Source organism: Miniopterus natalensis, chromosome 10, assembly GCF_054644295.1.
Source record: "Miniopterus natalensis isolate mMinNat1 chromosome 10, mMinNat1.hap1, whole genome shotgun sequence".
NCBI lineage: Eukaryota > Metazoa > Chordata > Mammalia > Chiroptera > Miniopteridae > Miniopterus > Miniopterus natalensis.
The window spans coordinates 57818516-57834315 of record NC_142090.1 but is presented as its reverse complement, the minus strand read 5'-3'; the positions used below and the strand labels follow the sequence as shown (position 1 = coordinate 57834315).

Genomic DNA, 15800 nt, shown 5'->3' with positions numbered 1-15800 from the left:
TGTCTGCAATACTTCTTTCTGCACCTTCTGTTTCCTTTGCCCCTGTTGAACCTGCCCTGCAGAGTCTGCTCCAGCACTTTCTATTCATTGCAAGCCTTTGACCTCCTTGCACTCACCCACTCAGAGGAGCATCGAAGTCCCTCCCAGTTGCTGTCGCTGTCCTAAGAATGGCCCAACGAGCTGCCAGCATGCACTCTGATGGCAAGGTGGAAGATCCCTGGCTCTGAGAGTAGGCTCTAGGCCCTGTGCCTTCCCTGAGCTTCCTCCCTCGCACTTTCGGGTACCGCGCAGTTCTTAACACTGCTCGTGGTTTGTTCCCCTCACTCCTACTCTGAGGTTCATGGAGATACCTGGTCTGCTATACTGGGTGGGGCAAAAGTAGATTTACTTGAAACACAGAGTTTATTCTAGTATTACTATTTATTAATCGTATTATTTTCCATATGAACAACTGTAAACCTACTTTTGCCCCATCCTGTATTTGTTGTCAATGTCATCCATTGCCTTGGTTTTAGTTGCTCTAATTATATGAGGAGTTTCAAAACCTATGCCACTACCATCCTCCCAGAATCCTCTCCTATTTGACCTTTCAAGCTATGTTCAAGCATTACTTTAATAAAAATAAACTGTAACTTTAAACAGAGAAATACAGAGAGGACCAGACACGTCTCAACTTTCCTTGATAAGGATTTTCATTACTTATTAAAAATTAAAAGTAAATATTGAAACCCCATTGCTATTGATACTATGATGTACACACTGACTTTTAAAACTACATGACCCCCAGTGGCAACAAGCAAACCCAGGACCCATTTCTAAATTCCATTTTCCAATAAGTGGAACCAGGGCTCTCTAGAGAAATAACAGATTCTAGGTTTGGGGTTTGGAAAGCACAATAGAAGCCAAGACTGTCCCACAGGACAAGAAAGCAAGAAACTGCTCAAGAAACAAAGGTGTGAAGACATCTCAAAAGGACACAGAGCTCCCAGTGGCCAAGGCAGGAACAATTTGAGCAATAAAAAAATAGCATAGCATTAGATTATAATTAGTATTGCAGATAAAATACAGGACCAGTTAAATTAAATTTCATTTAAATAGTGAATAATTGTTAGTGTATGCCTCACTGTAATACCTGAAAATGCCAGTTTTACATATCAATCATAGGTTGATACAAAGATATTAAGATAAATACATAGTAAAAATACATAATTCTCTTTCCATAACATAGGCTTAGTCATTCACAACAACGCCTTTCATTTCTTCTAAATGACACTAAATCTGAAAGTTCTCCCCAGAGGTAGTGCTATATCTGTGACCTAGACAGACGCTGCTTTGCAATCATAGACAAGATGATGGCGCCAATTGGAGGAAAAGCTGATAATCAATTATCCTCACAAATGTTGCATTAATAACATTTATTTCAGCTTCGTTAACACAAAATGTGACACCAAGTTTGTGCAGTGTCATACAGTTTAATTAAATTGAAGTGTCAATACTCTCCTCGCAGTTGACATTTCTTGCTCTGATCTGGCTCTCATGGTATTTAATGTTTAAAGTTTGTGAAATGGCATGTGTTTTCTTAGCAAGAAGACAGCATCGAAATTCTCTTAGCATTCTCCTCTTAGCTTTTAAGTGCACCTATTGAAACGGTTCTTAAGTGTAAGTTAAATCTGAAAATTACTTAATTAAAAAGATCCTAAGGTGTGTGTGTTTTGGTTTTTTTTTTACAATGTTAAATGCAGCCGAGTCTTGGAAATAGTAGTTTCAGTAAAAATTTTCAGTCAAAAGCAGCAATCACCTCAGATCTTAAACCTCCGCAGATCAAAAGGCAAAACTTCATAGAGTTTGAGTTTAGAAAACTCTATTATAATAAAATAGTTTCTGTTAAGATGATTCAATGTCTAGCTCTTAAATTTTAAAACAGTGACACTGAAAACAAACTGGAATAACACACGTGAACAAATTTTAACATTTATTCTGAACCGACATTCTTTGTGGACTTGCCAAATTCAAAGCTATCCTGAAATTCCAAAGGGTTTTTAATTATAAATTCCTCTAACTGAAAGCAACTAGAAAAAAAAAATGATTTTTTTTTGGATCATTTCTCATTTGCTTGTGGGTGCTTATGAATAAAGAGTCGGTATATAGTTTGCTGGAGCACACACTCTCTCTCCCCTAATTTAAACCACCCTGGGAGAGCATGCACTGATCAAGCCCCCGCCCTCTTCCAGCACAGCGTGCTACTCCTCTGAGAGGGCTACTCCTTCTGCTTACCACTGATGAGAGACTGCACTTACCGAGCTGGGGCTGGAGTGCCGCCTAACCTTAGGAGACTCTTTGCCGCTGGAGGAAGTCTTAAAGTTAATGCAGGCATTGTTCTCTGAGTGCACCCTCTTTACTTGATTGGTGGGCTTCTCAAATGGGTCAAAAGTGCTCTGTGTCCTCTGAACCCTGACTTTCTTATCCTCAGGAATTGTGTCCAGGGGTTTGATCACTGAGTCCATTCCCTGGCAGTTCCGTGTAGACATCTTTGTGACACATATCTGGGGGAAAAAAGAAAAAGAAATTCCACTCAGAACTCTCCCCTGAAACTTGAATACCAAAAACATGCTGAATTGACTTGGGTGGTGAACACACAATGCAATATACAGATGAGGTACTATTGAATTTTACACCTGAAAACGATATAATTTTATTATTAACCAAAGTCGCCCCAATGTCTTCAATACAGAAGAAAACTTTTAAAAATTTTTTAAAAGTTCTTTTCAGTCTAGAAGAAAGATAAATAATCAACTAATTTTAACATATGAGCATCGCTTTTTGGAGAAAAACATAATCTGGTAAAATGGACTATCTATTGTAATTTTTGAGTACTTTATATTGACCAGATGTGGCTATGGTACAACAGAGTTTTATCCTCATGGATGGATGGCTGATGTAGAACAAAATTAAAGTGTCTATAAGAATCTTTTAAAAAAACAAAACCATGCTGATTTGTTATTCTAAAAAGCATGCCACTTTTAATTTGAGGGAAGACCCAAAAAGGACACATTCTAAAAGCCACACCAGCTTAAATCACAATATGAAAAACTCCTCATAATCACTCTGCTTATGTCACTAAAATGCTGCCCTAAAACGGGAGACTTAAGGCCTAGACTGCTAGTGCCCCAAGGTGATTCTTGAACTTTGTCACCTGTTTTACCATCTGACTGCAAGTGGGATTATTTCTGAATCATTAAGAAGTTGGGGATCCACTCCTAGGAATGTATCCTAAGAATCCTGAAACATTCATCAGAAAGGATATATGTACCCCGACGTTCATAGCAGCACAGTTTACAATAGCTAAGATCTGGAAACAGCCCAAGTGCCCATCACTAGATGAGTGGGTAAAAAAGCTGTGGGACATTTACACCATGGAATACTACGCAGCTGTAAAGAAGAAGAATCTCGAACCATTTGGGACAGTATGGATGGACCTGGAGAATATTATGCTAAGGGAAATAAGCCAGGCAGCGAAAGACAAATATCACATGATCTCGCTTATACGTGGAATCTAAAGAACTTAATAAACTGATGAACAGAATAGATTCAGTGACATGGAAGCATAGATGAGACTGACGAATGTCAGAGGGATGGAGGAGGGTGAGTGGGTGGAGGGGGAGAGAGTAGCCAAAGAATTTATATGCATATATGCACAACCCAAGGACACGGACAATGGTGGGGAGAGGGACTGGGGAGGGAGACGGGGTGGGGTCATTGGGGAGAAAAAGGGACATCTGTAATATTTTAAATAAAAATAAATTTTTTTTTTAAAAAAAGAAGTTGGGTAAACTTTCCCTAATTAAAAAATAAATAAATTCAGTTGAGCTAAATCAGATCATTGTTTTAACTCATGGGTCTTCCGGAAGCAGCTAACACAGACAAAAAGATCATAATGTTCTTCTAAACTTTTATGCTTGAATATGTATGTTTAAAATCTGCCCTCATCTTGATTTCATCTCCAAAATGGAATGGAGCATATTATAACATTAACATGGTTGGAGATGTTGAAAATTTTAAAAATAATGTCTTTTTAAATACCAAAACTAATGGATGAAAAGGAGTAATACCGGCAAAAGAAAAACGCTAACACATTTCAAAATTCTGCTGACATGACTCTGCTAGACCCTTATCCCCTTCCCGACATCTCCACTCACTCTCTTTCTGCGCAGCCTATCCCACTCTCTCATCTTATTTTAGTCTCTGACTTTTGCTCCTGGTTTTCTAATTTATGTCTAACTCTTTCCTTCTCCCTATACTCTGGAGACTTTGTTGTTCTTACTCAATAAATTTATGGCCTCTAGCTTGTCTGTAAAGCTAGGCAGCTTTATTATCCTCTCTAGAGAAAAGATAGCTCTAAAATTGCTTTTAAAGTTTTTTTTTTCTTTTTGTGAAGTTTCCACATCCCTTTACAAGGCAGAAAAACAGAAGATATTTCAGATAATCCTATATTTGTTAAAGTAAAACTATCAAGTGTCTGAGTAATATATATATAGGATGATTCCATGTGGGAATTAACGTATCTATGTGTAGGAACAGATATCAACAGATACAAATGTACATGCGGACAGATACAGACATAGATGTAGGCATCTATATATATATATATATATATATATATATATATATATATATGTATGTATAAGCACAGTGAAATGTACAGAAAAAAAAAAATCACACCAAATTCTGTGTGTAATTCAGCATCAACCTGTCCTAAGAGTGTCTCAACTACTAAGCACAGGTTAGAGTCTAATTAAGTCAAATAAGAAGGACATCATCATATTTATTTATGAGACCAGAAAATAGCCAAAGATATTTTTAAAAGACAAAGTCCTCTACACATGATCAAAAACTTAACATTTACCACAAGGAGATCAGATACACTCAACATTTTTAAGGCTTTATGTGTCCTCCTTAAGAATGTGAAAGCCACACGCAATATAGGTGACATGGATGTGAAACCACCCACATAACCAAAGCAATTGAATTATAATTATAAAATATAAACGCCTGGGCCTGAGAAGTCAGTGCACCCCAAGAACAAGAAATACAAAGAAAATGGCACGAAGACACATCAATATCATATTGCTTAAAACCAGTGTTAAAGAAAATATCTTAGAAAGGACTAGGGGGTGGGGAGAAGTACTTTAAAAGATAGGTGTGACAGCGAATATTTGGAAACTAAATTAACGCAAAAGGAGGAATAGAAAGTATCTTGAACTAAATGAAAATAATACAAAATATAAAAATGGCAGGATGCTAAAGTAAAACTTTAGCTGTAGAAAAATTACAGTACTAAGTGTAAATAGTAGAAAAGACAAAAGGTATCAAAGCAATGAGATTATAACTTAAAATACTGGAAAAAGGAAGAGGCACCGAAACCCCAGAGAAGCAGAAAAATGAAAATAATGAATAAATATCAGAGTGGAAATAAATGAAATAGAAAACAATTAAGAAAGTCAATGAAACCAAAAGCTGAAGAAAGCAAAAATTAAGGATAAAAAACAAAGCACATGGATCTTTCAATTTACTGTGACACTTTCAGAAAGAAGCTAATCTCTCTGTTTTAGCCATAAAATACTGTTTCTTACTTGACCTAAAAGATTTACATATGTATATCTAAATCAAATGAGGTAGTAAATGTGTATAGAATGATAATATAAAAAGATATAAATGGGGACTGAATTGAATCATAAATAATGGGAAAATGGTGACCAGTTAGTTCCGAGTTCATATGAAAATTCTTAAGAATATCAATATCCCACAGTGGTTTCCCAGGCACCATGTTTCCCAGGCTCCCATCAGCAGAACACATTGGAGACTCAGCATCTTCCTGTCCATTTCCATGCAGGCAGAGATGTTGTCCACATTACTGCGCCCTTTTCCTACAGCGTCTTGTACTCGGTACCCAGCCCACGGGAAAGCTCAATAAGGTTCTGTCGAATTCATAAATCAGATTTAACAAGGTTCATTTAAATTAGTGGCTTTTCATGCTCTCTTGCTAAAAAGGGCTGGAGCTCTGAAACATTTATTATCCAAAAGCTATGGTCAAAAAAACACCAGGCTTGACACAAAAATAATAAACATATGCAGGGCGTCCAAAAAAATGTATACACACTTTGAATAATTATAAAGACAGTGTTTATTAAAATACATTTCATTTTCAAAATGTAACAGAATTGGCTTTTACAGTAATGTATACATTTTTAGGGGGACACCCTGAATATACATGCATAAAATCCTATCAAACAGCCCTGGCCAGGTAGTTCAGTTGATTAGAGTGCTGTCCTGATGGCCACGGTTTCGGGTTTGATCCTAGGTCAGGGCATATACAACAACCAACCAACGAATGCATAAATAAGTGGAACAACAAATCTCTCTCTCTCTCTCTCTCTAAAATCAATCAATTAATAAAGCTACCAACAAACGTAAGATTTTTTAAAAACTACAAGCCCACTGTGATCAGTAGAATTCTAACATGACACCCATAGTCCCTCACCTTTGAATAATCCTCTCCCCTTTGAGTTGAATATGGTGAGATATCACTACCACAATGTTATATGATAGAGCAAATAGATTATCCTGGGTGGGCCTGACCTAATCAGGAGAGCTCTTTAAAAGTAGGACGAGCTCACCGGGCATGGCTCAGCGGTTGAGCGTTGACCTGGGACCTAGGCAACTGGGGGTTCGATTCCCGGTCAGGGCACATGCCCGGGTTGCGGGCTCGATCGATGACTCTCTCATCATTGATGCTTCTATCTCTCTCCCTCTCCTTTCCTTTCTCTGAAATCAATAAAGATTATATTTTTTTTTAAAAAAGCAGGACGCTTTCTCCAGCTAGTCACAGAAGATAGAGATGCGATCTCGCTAGCCTGCAAGAAAGCAAACATTTCATGGCTCAGGCAGTGGGGCAGCCTCTAAGGGCTGAGAGTGGTCGCTGGCTGACAGCCAGCAGGAAAATGGGGATCAGGGTACTACAACCACAAGAAAATAAGTTCTGCCAACAACTAGTGAGCTTGTAAGAGAATCCTGAGCCCCAGGTGAGAACCACGACCACACCCAATACCTTGATTTCAGCCCAGTAAGACCTAGGGCAGAGAAACCAGCTATGCCCTGCCTGGACTTCTAAGCTACAGAAACTGAGAGAAGAGCCTGGTAGTCTGTGGTGATATGTTACATAGCAATGGAAAACTAATACACTACCTTTACTGAAACTGCTTGAAGCACCTTGATATTTGAGCAGAATGTTCTTAGGAACATGTTGCAGATACCACTCCCTGAATTCGATCCACTGTATCAGATCCAGGAGAAAACAAGTGACGATTCTATGACCACTATCAATAAATAAGCACACATTGAGAGTTTTCTCCCCGGTGTAACTCCATCGGCATTATAAAGCCCATGAGCAGGTTCTGCACATAACTAAGTTTATACACAATTTATGCTGGTCACCACTGTGCCCGAGGTTTATGTGAAGATACCAGTACCAGCACCTGCTGTGGGCAAGCATCTTCCTCGAGTAACCTATACTCGAGTTTTCCACACAGGCCAAAGTGACTGCTCTGGAAAAGTTTCAAGTTTCCAATCTCTGGGACAAACAATTTAAACGTGACCTGGCTGTCTCTGTTGGCCACAAGCAAGAGAGAAAGCAGATTCCAGGCCCTTCCTAAAGATGACGAGGACTCGGCCCTGTGCCTGACCTCACGAGCGGCCGGGCAGCCCTGCAGGCCCTGCCGAGAACCAGGCAGGGTTTGGTCGAGAGAAGGGCGCAGGGCAGACAGAGCGAGAACAGCACTCATTTCCCCGGAGAGCTGCAATCTCGGGTGGCTCACAGAATAAAACCATTGAAGTGCCCGGGGTACATGAAAAGAAGAATGAGCTGACTGGAGTCCTGGCAATGAAGGAAGGTTCTAGAAACCGGATTGTGCACTGGTGCTGCTCCCCGGTGCTCCATCTTCATCTGAATCTTTCTATCAACCGGTCAGCCATCTACACAAACCTTTCCCCTCCCCCAGAAGAATCTGTCTGTCCTCCCACAACAAAATGCTATGGGCAGTGCCGCAGAAAGTCTTGATGACGATAAAACCTCAAACTGTACGAAAACCTGAGGGCAGAAGCATATGTCCAGTTGGGAAAAATTAATGCAAACCCGTAACCTCAAAAAGGCAGACGTTTCCAACCACCCCACTGTAGCCGTCTGACGCACTACTAACTTTCATGCGTACCCCTAGTGCCCTGATTGTGGTCTACGTTCCAATTCTCCACTACGAAAAAAGAGGCCTCCTTGGAAGGTGACCTGATTCCAGCCCACAGGGCAGGAAGCACAAAACAGCTGCGAAATATCCAGCTGTTAGCAGAACACTGGGATCCTTTCCAAAATGCCAGGGACAATGCTAGAAGGACAAGGGGGTTCTTACTGGCCGAACCGTGACTACATATTTGAGCATCAAAAGAAAAAGAAAAATACGGTTAAGTGGAACAAGTTGAGTTACTGCGAAACCATGACTCTGCTATGATTTCAAGAAAGAAAAGTTAATAGAAAGGGCACATGGAGAATAAATACAATGGGATCCGGTTGGTTTTTAACTCATGGAACTGTGAGTAAGCCAAGGATAAAAAGTAAGAACTGTACTGAGAATAAGAATGATTGACCGGAGCCTGTGGGGAGAGGGTTTAAGCAGCACAGGTGTAAAAAGATTAGCAACACAGGATGTTCCGATGGTGACAGAACAGGTCAGTGTCACACAATAAAAGGCTAAAGGGTATGTGATGTCACCTAAGCAATATCTTACAAAGAATATGTATGTCTGGTGGAGAGATACCAGATTGCAAAGAGAACTTATGTCAATCCAATGTGGAAGGTGTTGTTTTTGGAAATAAGTTAAATTTTAATACCTATGGGAAATTTAACCCTGAGAAAGAAAACTTCACTGCTAACCAGTGACTCAGATCTGAATCTGAATCACTTTTGGAAAAAGCAGCCAAGACTCCAACAGTCCACAACTCAGACGCTATAACCCTGGCTGTCCTGAGACGGCATTATTTTACTTGTGGATTTGTAAACTTTACACAACAACAAGAAGAGTCAAAAAATATGATTACTGAAACCCCTAGAAGGAATCTAAATAAGGACACCTATAGTTCTAGGAAGGTATATAAAGGAATACAGAAATGACATTGAAATTAATTAAACCAACAATTGGTGTTTTAAATTGGGGTAAGTACAGTTTAGTAATCTAACTTGCAATAATCATATCTGTGCATATTTTCTTTTTTTAAGGTGTCTGAAATATGGTTAACATAATCAGTGACACTAAATTAGTATTTGAAATTAAAGAAATTTGATTGTCAGTAATTAATACTTAGATTAAAAAATTGGTTTTCAAAATTACATTAGCTATATATATTTTATTATATTATATCATATTATATTAGCTATATATATTTCTAAGGATGTGGGCACTTGGCCAAGTACAAAAGCCACTGACTTGCGGCTGTTCCAGGCACAGAAGACCCTTGGGCGTTCTCTACCCCATCAGCTTTCACTGTCATTCACACATTCACTGTTTGTCCCTCAGCATGGGGCACACCAACACCAAGCCATGAGTCAACTATATTATTCAAGATTCTTCTCAAAAATTACCTTTGCTCAGAAGCCCTATTGGTTAAACCCCATGCACTCAGACCAATCCTTTATTAAGACTTCACCTCAGTGACTGTGCATTTATTCCGTTCCAATATTTGGCGTACCCAGGGTTGCAATTATTCTTTGGGGGATGCTTTAATCTCAACATGACTGTCTCCTCCAAAGGGCAAAGAATGGTTTTTTTCCTCTTTATTTTATAGCTACCAAGAGGACCTTTTCCTTCAAACCTCTGTTTGCAGGATCTGGTCAAGGATTTTTTTACTAACTTATAGAAAGTAAGGGGTTCCCATAGATTAAAGGGGTTTTCTCAACTCGTGGGTTCAGAAGAAAACACGTTTGGTACCTCTGCCCAGAGCCAATCACCGTAGGCAGCTGTCCTATCGGTGCTGCCTGAAAACAAGAGGCATTCCAATATTAATAGGAGTCAAGGATCTAGTTTCTCTATGACTGCATCTTTTCACACTTCTGTGTTCCATTTAGAAACTGAAGTGACAAAATTTACATAAGCAGGGATGTCTCGAGGTACCTGAAAACAGATACAGAGGAGAAATCATCACAAAGACCAAAATAAATCCCTGATCTTTTTTTCCAGCAAATTCAATAGACGCCAGAATTTCAAACAAGGTTAGAGAAGTACCCACACATTCGGGTGTTCCTCTGAATCAATTATTTTGGTTCACTCATCATTAACAGGGGTCTGTACACGAGCCAGCAGACTCAAAACTCAGTAAAACTTGTTTGAAATTCAAACGGTGTCGGAGGCTCCAAAAGTCACAGTTTGACCTACAATTTTAGCTTGGAGCGATGTAAAATCCAGACAACTGTCTACCATACGCACAGCAGTGGATTGGAAAGAGCACAACTTAATTCAGTCAAGGCTGGCATTCATTTCCAGTGAATTCATTTGGGCTGAAAATTGTCCCTTTGAATCAACCATCTTCAGGTGATCGGTATTTTCCTGGCTCGGAATGTGGCCTCCTTCTCTGACTCTCTATTCCACACTCTTCATGGAGACAGACACCAGAAAAAGAACCGGTTTAAAAGATTCCAGTTGACCCACAGCGAATATATACCATGCATCGGACAGTGAGCTAAGTCACGGTCTTTTGACATTCATAAAAGGCATATCCACCACAGGTCCAATGCAAAAACTGAAATAAGCAAAAATCCCGACATTCCAACAGCCTCTTCCATTTGTTTTCCCCTTCACCCATCACCTGGTGAGGGCCTGATGGCTTTCTGCTACTCAGTATCTCCCCTCAAAATCTGCTCCCAATAAAAAAAACCACCATCGGTCATTTACAAGTTTTAGCACACTTAAACAAGAGTATTACCTCTCCCAGAAGTACTTCAACTTTAAGGAATACAGAATAAAAAGCTCTATCCCTTGTAAAGGGAATTTCAGCTATTAGGAGGTGGGTGGACAAGGTATTTGGGGTGGGGTGGGGATTTCTAAAGCCTATTCAATCGTAACCCACGACAGCTACCTTCATCTCTAACCTAAACCTGGAAGATCTAAAAGTATACTGTCCTCTCTTTGGTTATAGTCTTTTTTTTTATTTTCTAAGGGGTGTGCCTGTGTGTGTGTAGAGGTGGCAGTGTGAATGGTTACATGGAACAGATATAGGAGGTGTTAGCTATACCTATACGAAGGGATATATACATGAGTGTACTTTTACTTACAGCTGTGTTTTATCACAACCAAGATCTTGCCCAAAATCACCTTCAGAACATTAGCTAATACACCGGCAAGCCTGCTGCTCACCTAAGTCAGAACTAAGTGACTACAATAAGTCACTTAAATTCTCTGGGTCTCAGTTTTCTCATCTGAAAAATGAGACAGCGGGAGTAAACAGCTCTTAAGATCTTTTAGAGCTCGACTGTTCTACTATGAACTCTAGGCAGCAGTTTATAGCTGGTAAATGATTTTATATAGATCAGCTAGATAAGGCCAGACACATAAAATCACTTCTTGGTGCTTCCTTGTACGTTCCATTTCCCTTCAGATTTTAGCGTTTAGAAAGGAGGCAGACAGGTTCACACGTGAACACTTCTGATAGCCCCAGTCTCTGTGGGTCTTCCTTAACGCTCAGATCCTGGCATAGTTTCTCAGTGACAGAGTCCTGGGGCTTTGTCTGAGGAATTACTATGGTGCAGCAGTCACACTGTAGGACATTTGGCAAACTTGGTTCTGCCTACTAAATGTTAGTTGTGCCCCTATGTCACTGTCACTGCCACTGTCCCGGCCAAAGCTGCCTTAAGAGTTATGTCATTTTCAGAGACTGTACCTCACAATTTGTCACTTAAATATATGCTGTCTTACATGTTTTCATAAGCAACTGTGAAATCTGTTTTCATGTGTTTGGCTAATTTTACGGGGGTGAAAGGAGGTCTTTGTTTTGCTCTGTTTCTCATGCACTCATTATATTTCTATGACCAAACTGTAAACAGAAACCATATCTCCTATTTCTTTAATGTCCCCAAAGCCCAAAAGACAGCATGGAATGGGTGTTCTGTTAATATTTACTCAAAAATGGATTGGTTAACTTAGTATAAGCCTTCCCCTTTAATTAAACACTGGCTGTTTCAAAAAAAATCAGCCTTAAGAAAACTACATAAAAATGAGCCCAGATCTTTTCCATCAATGAAGAGGCTTTCACCAGCTGTTCCCACTCACCAGAATTCAGTCTATTATTGTGATTTAATTTTAAAATGCTTATTTTTCTACTGACTGGTTTCTTTGGGGTCTGACCTGATTTAATTTCAATCCTGAATCCACAGCTAATGGACACAGCTGAATGGAGAACTCTTGAGGACACCACATTCCTTTATGCCGCTTCAGTGGCTGTAGTTTTGTTACAACCCTCACTGGGTGGGCTTCAGTCATTACCACCAAGAGGCCTGATAATAGTTTTCCTAATTCTATTATGAAATATTTAGGTGGTCTTCCCAGCAGCTTAAATTGTTAATATACATTGATAAAATAATTTTATTTGCTTGCCTTCCCTTCTGTTACAATTATACACTTGATTTGGATATAAAAGATACAGCTTTGATCATAAACTCACATAGATAAATGCATATATTTACTAACCTCTAGATTCTTTATTTTGTCCAAGTCATAATGATAAATTTAACGCTACATTTAATGAACACTCATAGTAAAGGTAGAAATGCCACCTCTATTGTTAATTGTGGCCTATACAGGTTTTTCAGATGTAGTTATCTTTGGGGATCCGAATTTTATCTGGAATATTCTCTAACCCCTTGCTGGTTGCAGACCAGCAAGCACTGACGTCACCTGGGATTTCAGCCCCCTTCCCTGCCCATCCACAGTACCACTGAGTCAAACCCTAAATTTTAACAAGATTCCCAGGAGATATGTGTGTGGTATAGTTTGAGGTACAGGGCTCTAAACTGTGTAATAATAGGTTCTGCTACTATGGTCAAGTAAGGGATTGAGATTATGAAAGAGGTCAAGCTCTTCAGAGGCAAGATTTGCTTCAGTCTCTGGGTACAATATGAGTGATAGTTATTTCAATCTTCCTTGGGTAACTATTTTGCTCAAATGTCCCACAAAAGATCGTGGTAACATCAAATAATCCTTTAACATAATTTTGAACTCTGAAATAAAGTTTTCTTGATAAGGTACACCCAATATATTTAAGTAGTGGGTATACCCGATATATTTATATATCTTTAAAAACCAACAGGATTAGGGTGAGTGAGGAACAGAAACAGAGAATGTACACAAGTTATAACAGCATATGTAACATTACTTCCTGCACAGAAATGTATGGATTTATATGTTTTATTACAAAAACATTGTTTTGCCATTGGCCACCATATCGATGAAAAAAAACTACCACAAAATCATTCCGAACATTTCCCACCCAGACTAGACAAAGGACATGAACTCCTAATCCCAAACGGAAGGACCCGGCAATTCTGTGGAAGGCCGGGTCACTGCTTCCACCAAAAACTTACACAATATCCCAAAAAGGTCAAGGGGAGAAAGAAGAAGATACGTGAATTTTCTGATTCCCATTTGACATCCATAATTATATGCTGGTTAAAATTCCATCATGAAAAAAAGACTCAGGGGTATAGCATTCACATCATATGGCCAAATGATAGTGTTGGGAAGTAAAATACAGATGACATCTACATTAACCCCCCCACACTTAGAGCCAGGGGGCTCAGAAACGGGGTACATGAAATGAGAACCCACACGCACAACAAGGGAGTGGCTTTACTGCGATTCCAGAGCAAAGCCTATTCCAGCCTACACAATTCCCAGAGCTGCAATGGGAAGTGGAACACCCATTCTTGACAAAACAGAAGAATCGAGCTACAAAGTGGCTCACACTGCATGGCCAATTAGTTTCTTCATCAAGACAGAATTCCCTCAAAGCTCTTATTCTGGAAAAAAATTCTGCGCCTGCAAACAGGGACACCTCCCTCCTCCGCATAGGCTTTACAGGTTTAACTATAGATTTTCTTTTAAATGGGCTTTGTCTTGGGCCCTACTTAAGAAGGGAAAACTAGATTGTGTTTTCACCGTGCAGAGGTGTGAAATAACCTGGCAAGGGGGACTGACCAATATGAACTACAGCAATTGAAAAATATCTACCACGTCAGAAGCACTAATAACCAATAAACAGATCTGAACTCAGATTCATAGGTGTTTGAAATCAGTACCATGGTCCAGGATGCTTTCGAACTGTACACATATACTTGGTATGCGAAGGTTTTTTAACATCATGAGAACCGAAGAAGCAGTCATGTCTCAAAGGCTGTGCAAACAACAGTCTCAGGTGCCTTCTGAATTCTGTTCTGTTTCTCTTCTGAGTTTCACTGCACCACCCGTAGCTTCTCTATATGAAACCAGGCTAGTTGTTTCTTCACACTTATTCCTTTCAAATATCTGTAAGCTCACTATTCTGTCCCTCATGTAAGATAAAGCATCCAGAAGGCACAGTAACATTAAAAATGGACACTAAAAAGACACTATTGGAGGTACTGACTGATCCATTAGGGCCTGGATTTCTTTCCCCTGGAAACCATATGGACAGCATTTAAAAATAAATATTATAAATATTTTTAAATTCTTTTCCTGAAGGAGAAATAAAATTGTGTACTCTCTTCTTAGTCTGAAACAGATGGCTACATAAATAAAGACAACTCTCTTCTCCTCACCTACAATAACCATCTTTTTAATAAAATTTAAATACATTATTAATGCTTGGATAAAAATTTAGTGATTAACATCATAAGTGATGTTAGAAAGTTTAAAAATTTAATGTTTTTACTCTCATAAAATAAATCCAGACGCAAGCCCCACCAAAGAATTCAGAAAAATGTAGGGCATCCTTCAATGCAGGATTGACTTTTGAAGCTCTTCAATTTTTCAGAGAATCATATATGGGTCACTAACCACACAGAGCTTATGAAGAGAAACACAGGGAACAATGAACCTTTGGGGAGAAATGGAGTGCAGCTTTCAATGCAGCTTTGACAACTGGTCCATCTACTGTAAAGAGCTGAAATTTCAGTTGACAGCAATCCATTAATAATAAAGTCCGAACTGATTTCACAAGGACTGGCTCTGTAAACCTTTCCTATGACTGGGGCAAGTCAATAGTGAATCCTAACTGAGATATCCAAGCTGAATAGAGCAGAGCAGTGGGATACACATACCCTGCTGCTTGTCTGCCACCTGAAAACAACCCCCAGTGCTCCCAGCAGCACTCCGCTGTCATTGTTGTATTTTTAACGAGATCTCATTTAGCTGAGGAATAAGCGGGGAGGGGAGGGGGGCAACTTGTATCCGCTGGGCAGGAGAGGAAGTCTATAGACTATAGACCCTTCCTTCCCAAACCTGCCACACAGTAAACAGAATGCTGGAGCACTCTTTCAGACCCTCTTTTTATACATTCAAACCCACTAACACTAAGAAACAGTCATGTATGCTCAATAATCAAGCAACTAGAGACGGAGTGGGCAAGATGCAATGCAAGCTGATAGAAAAGAGAGATGGAAATTAAAGATTTCTATATGATGATGACAATGCTGATGAAAGCTGTTGTGGAGCTCTTACATAACAGTTGCTACC

At 39.4% G+C, this 15800-nt stretch overlaps 1 protein-coding gene across 1 annotated transcript in view; it reads right to left on the bottom strand.

Annotated features, from left to right (window-relative positions):
- CDK14 (cyclin dependent kinase 14) overlaps nucleotides 1-15800 on the bottom strand; it is a 496763-nt gene that overhangs the window by 375884 nt on the left and 105079 nt on the right. Inside the window, exon 3 of the mRNA XM_087821147.1 lies at nucleotides 2298-2543. Coding sequence (XP_087677273.1) covers nucleotides 2298-2543 — 246 coding nt within the window. The remainder of the gene's footprint in view (nucleotides 1-2297; nucleotides 2544-15800) is intronic.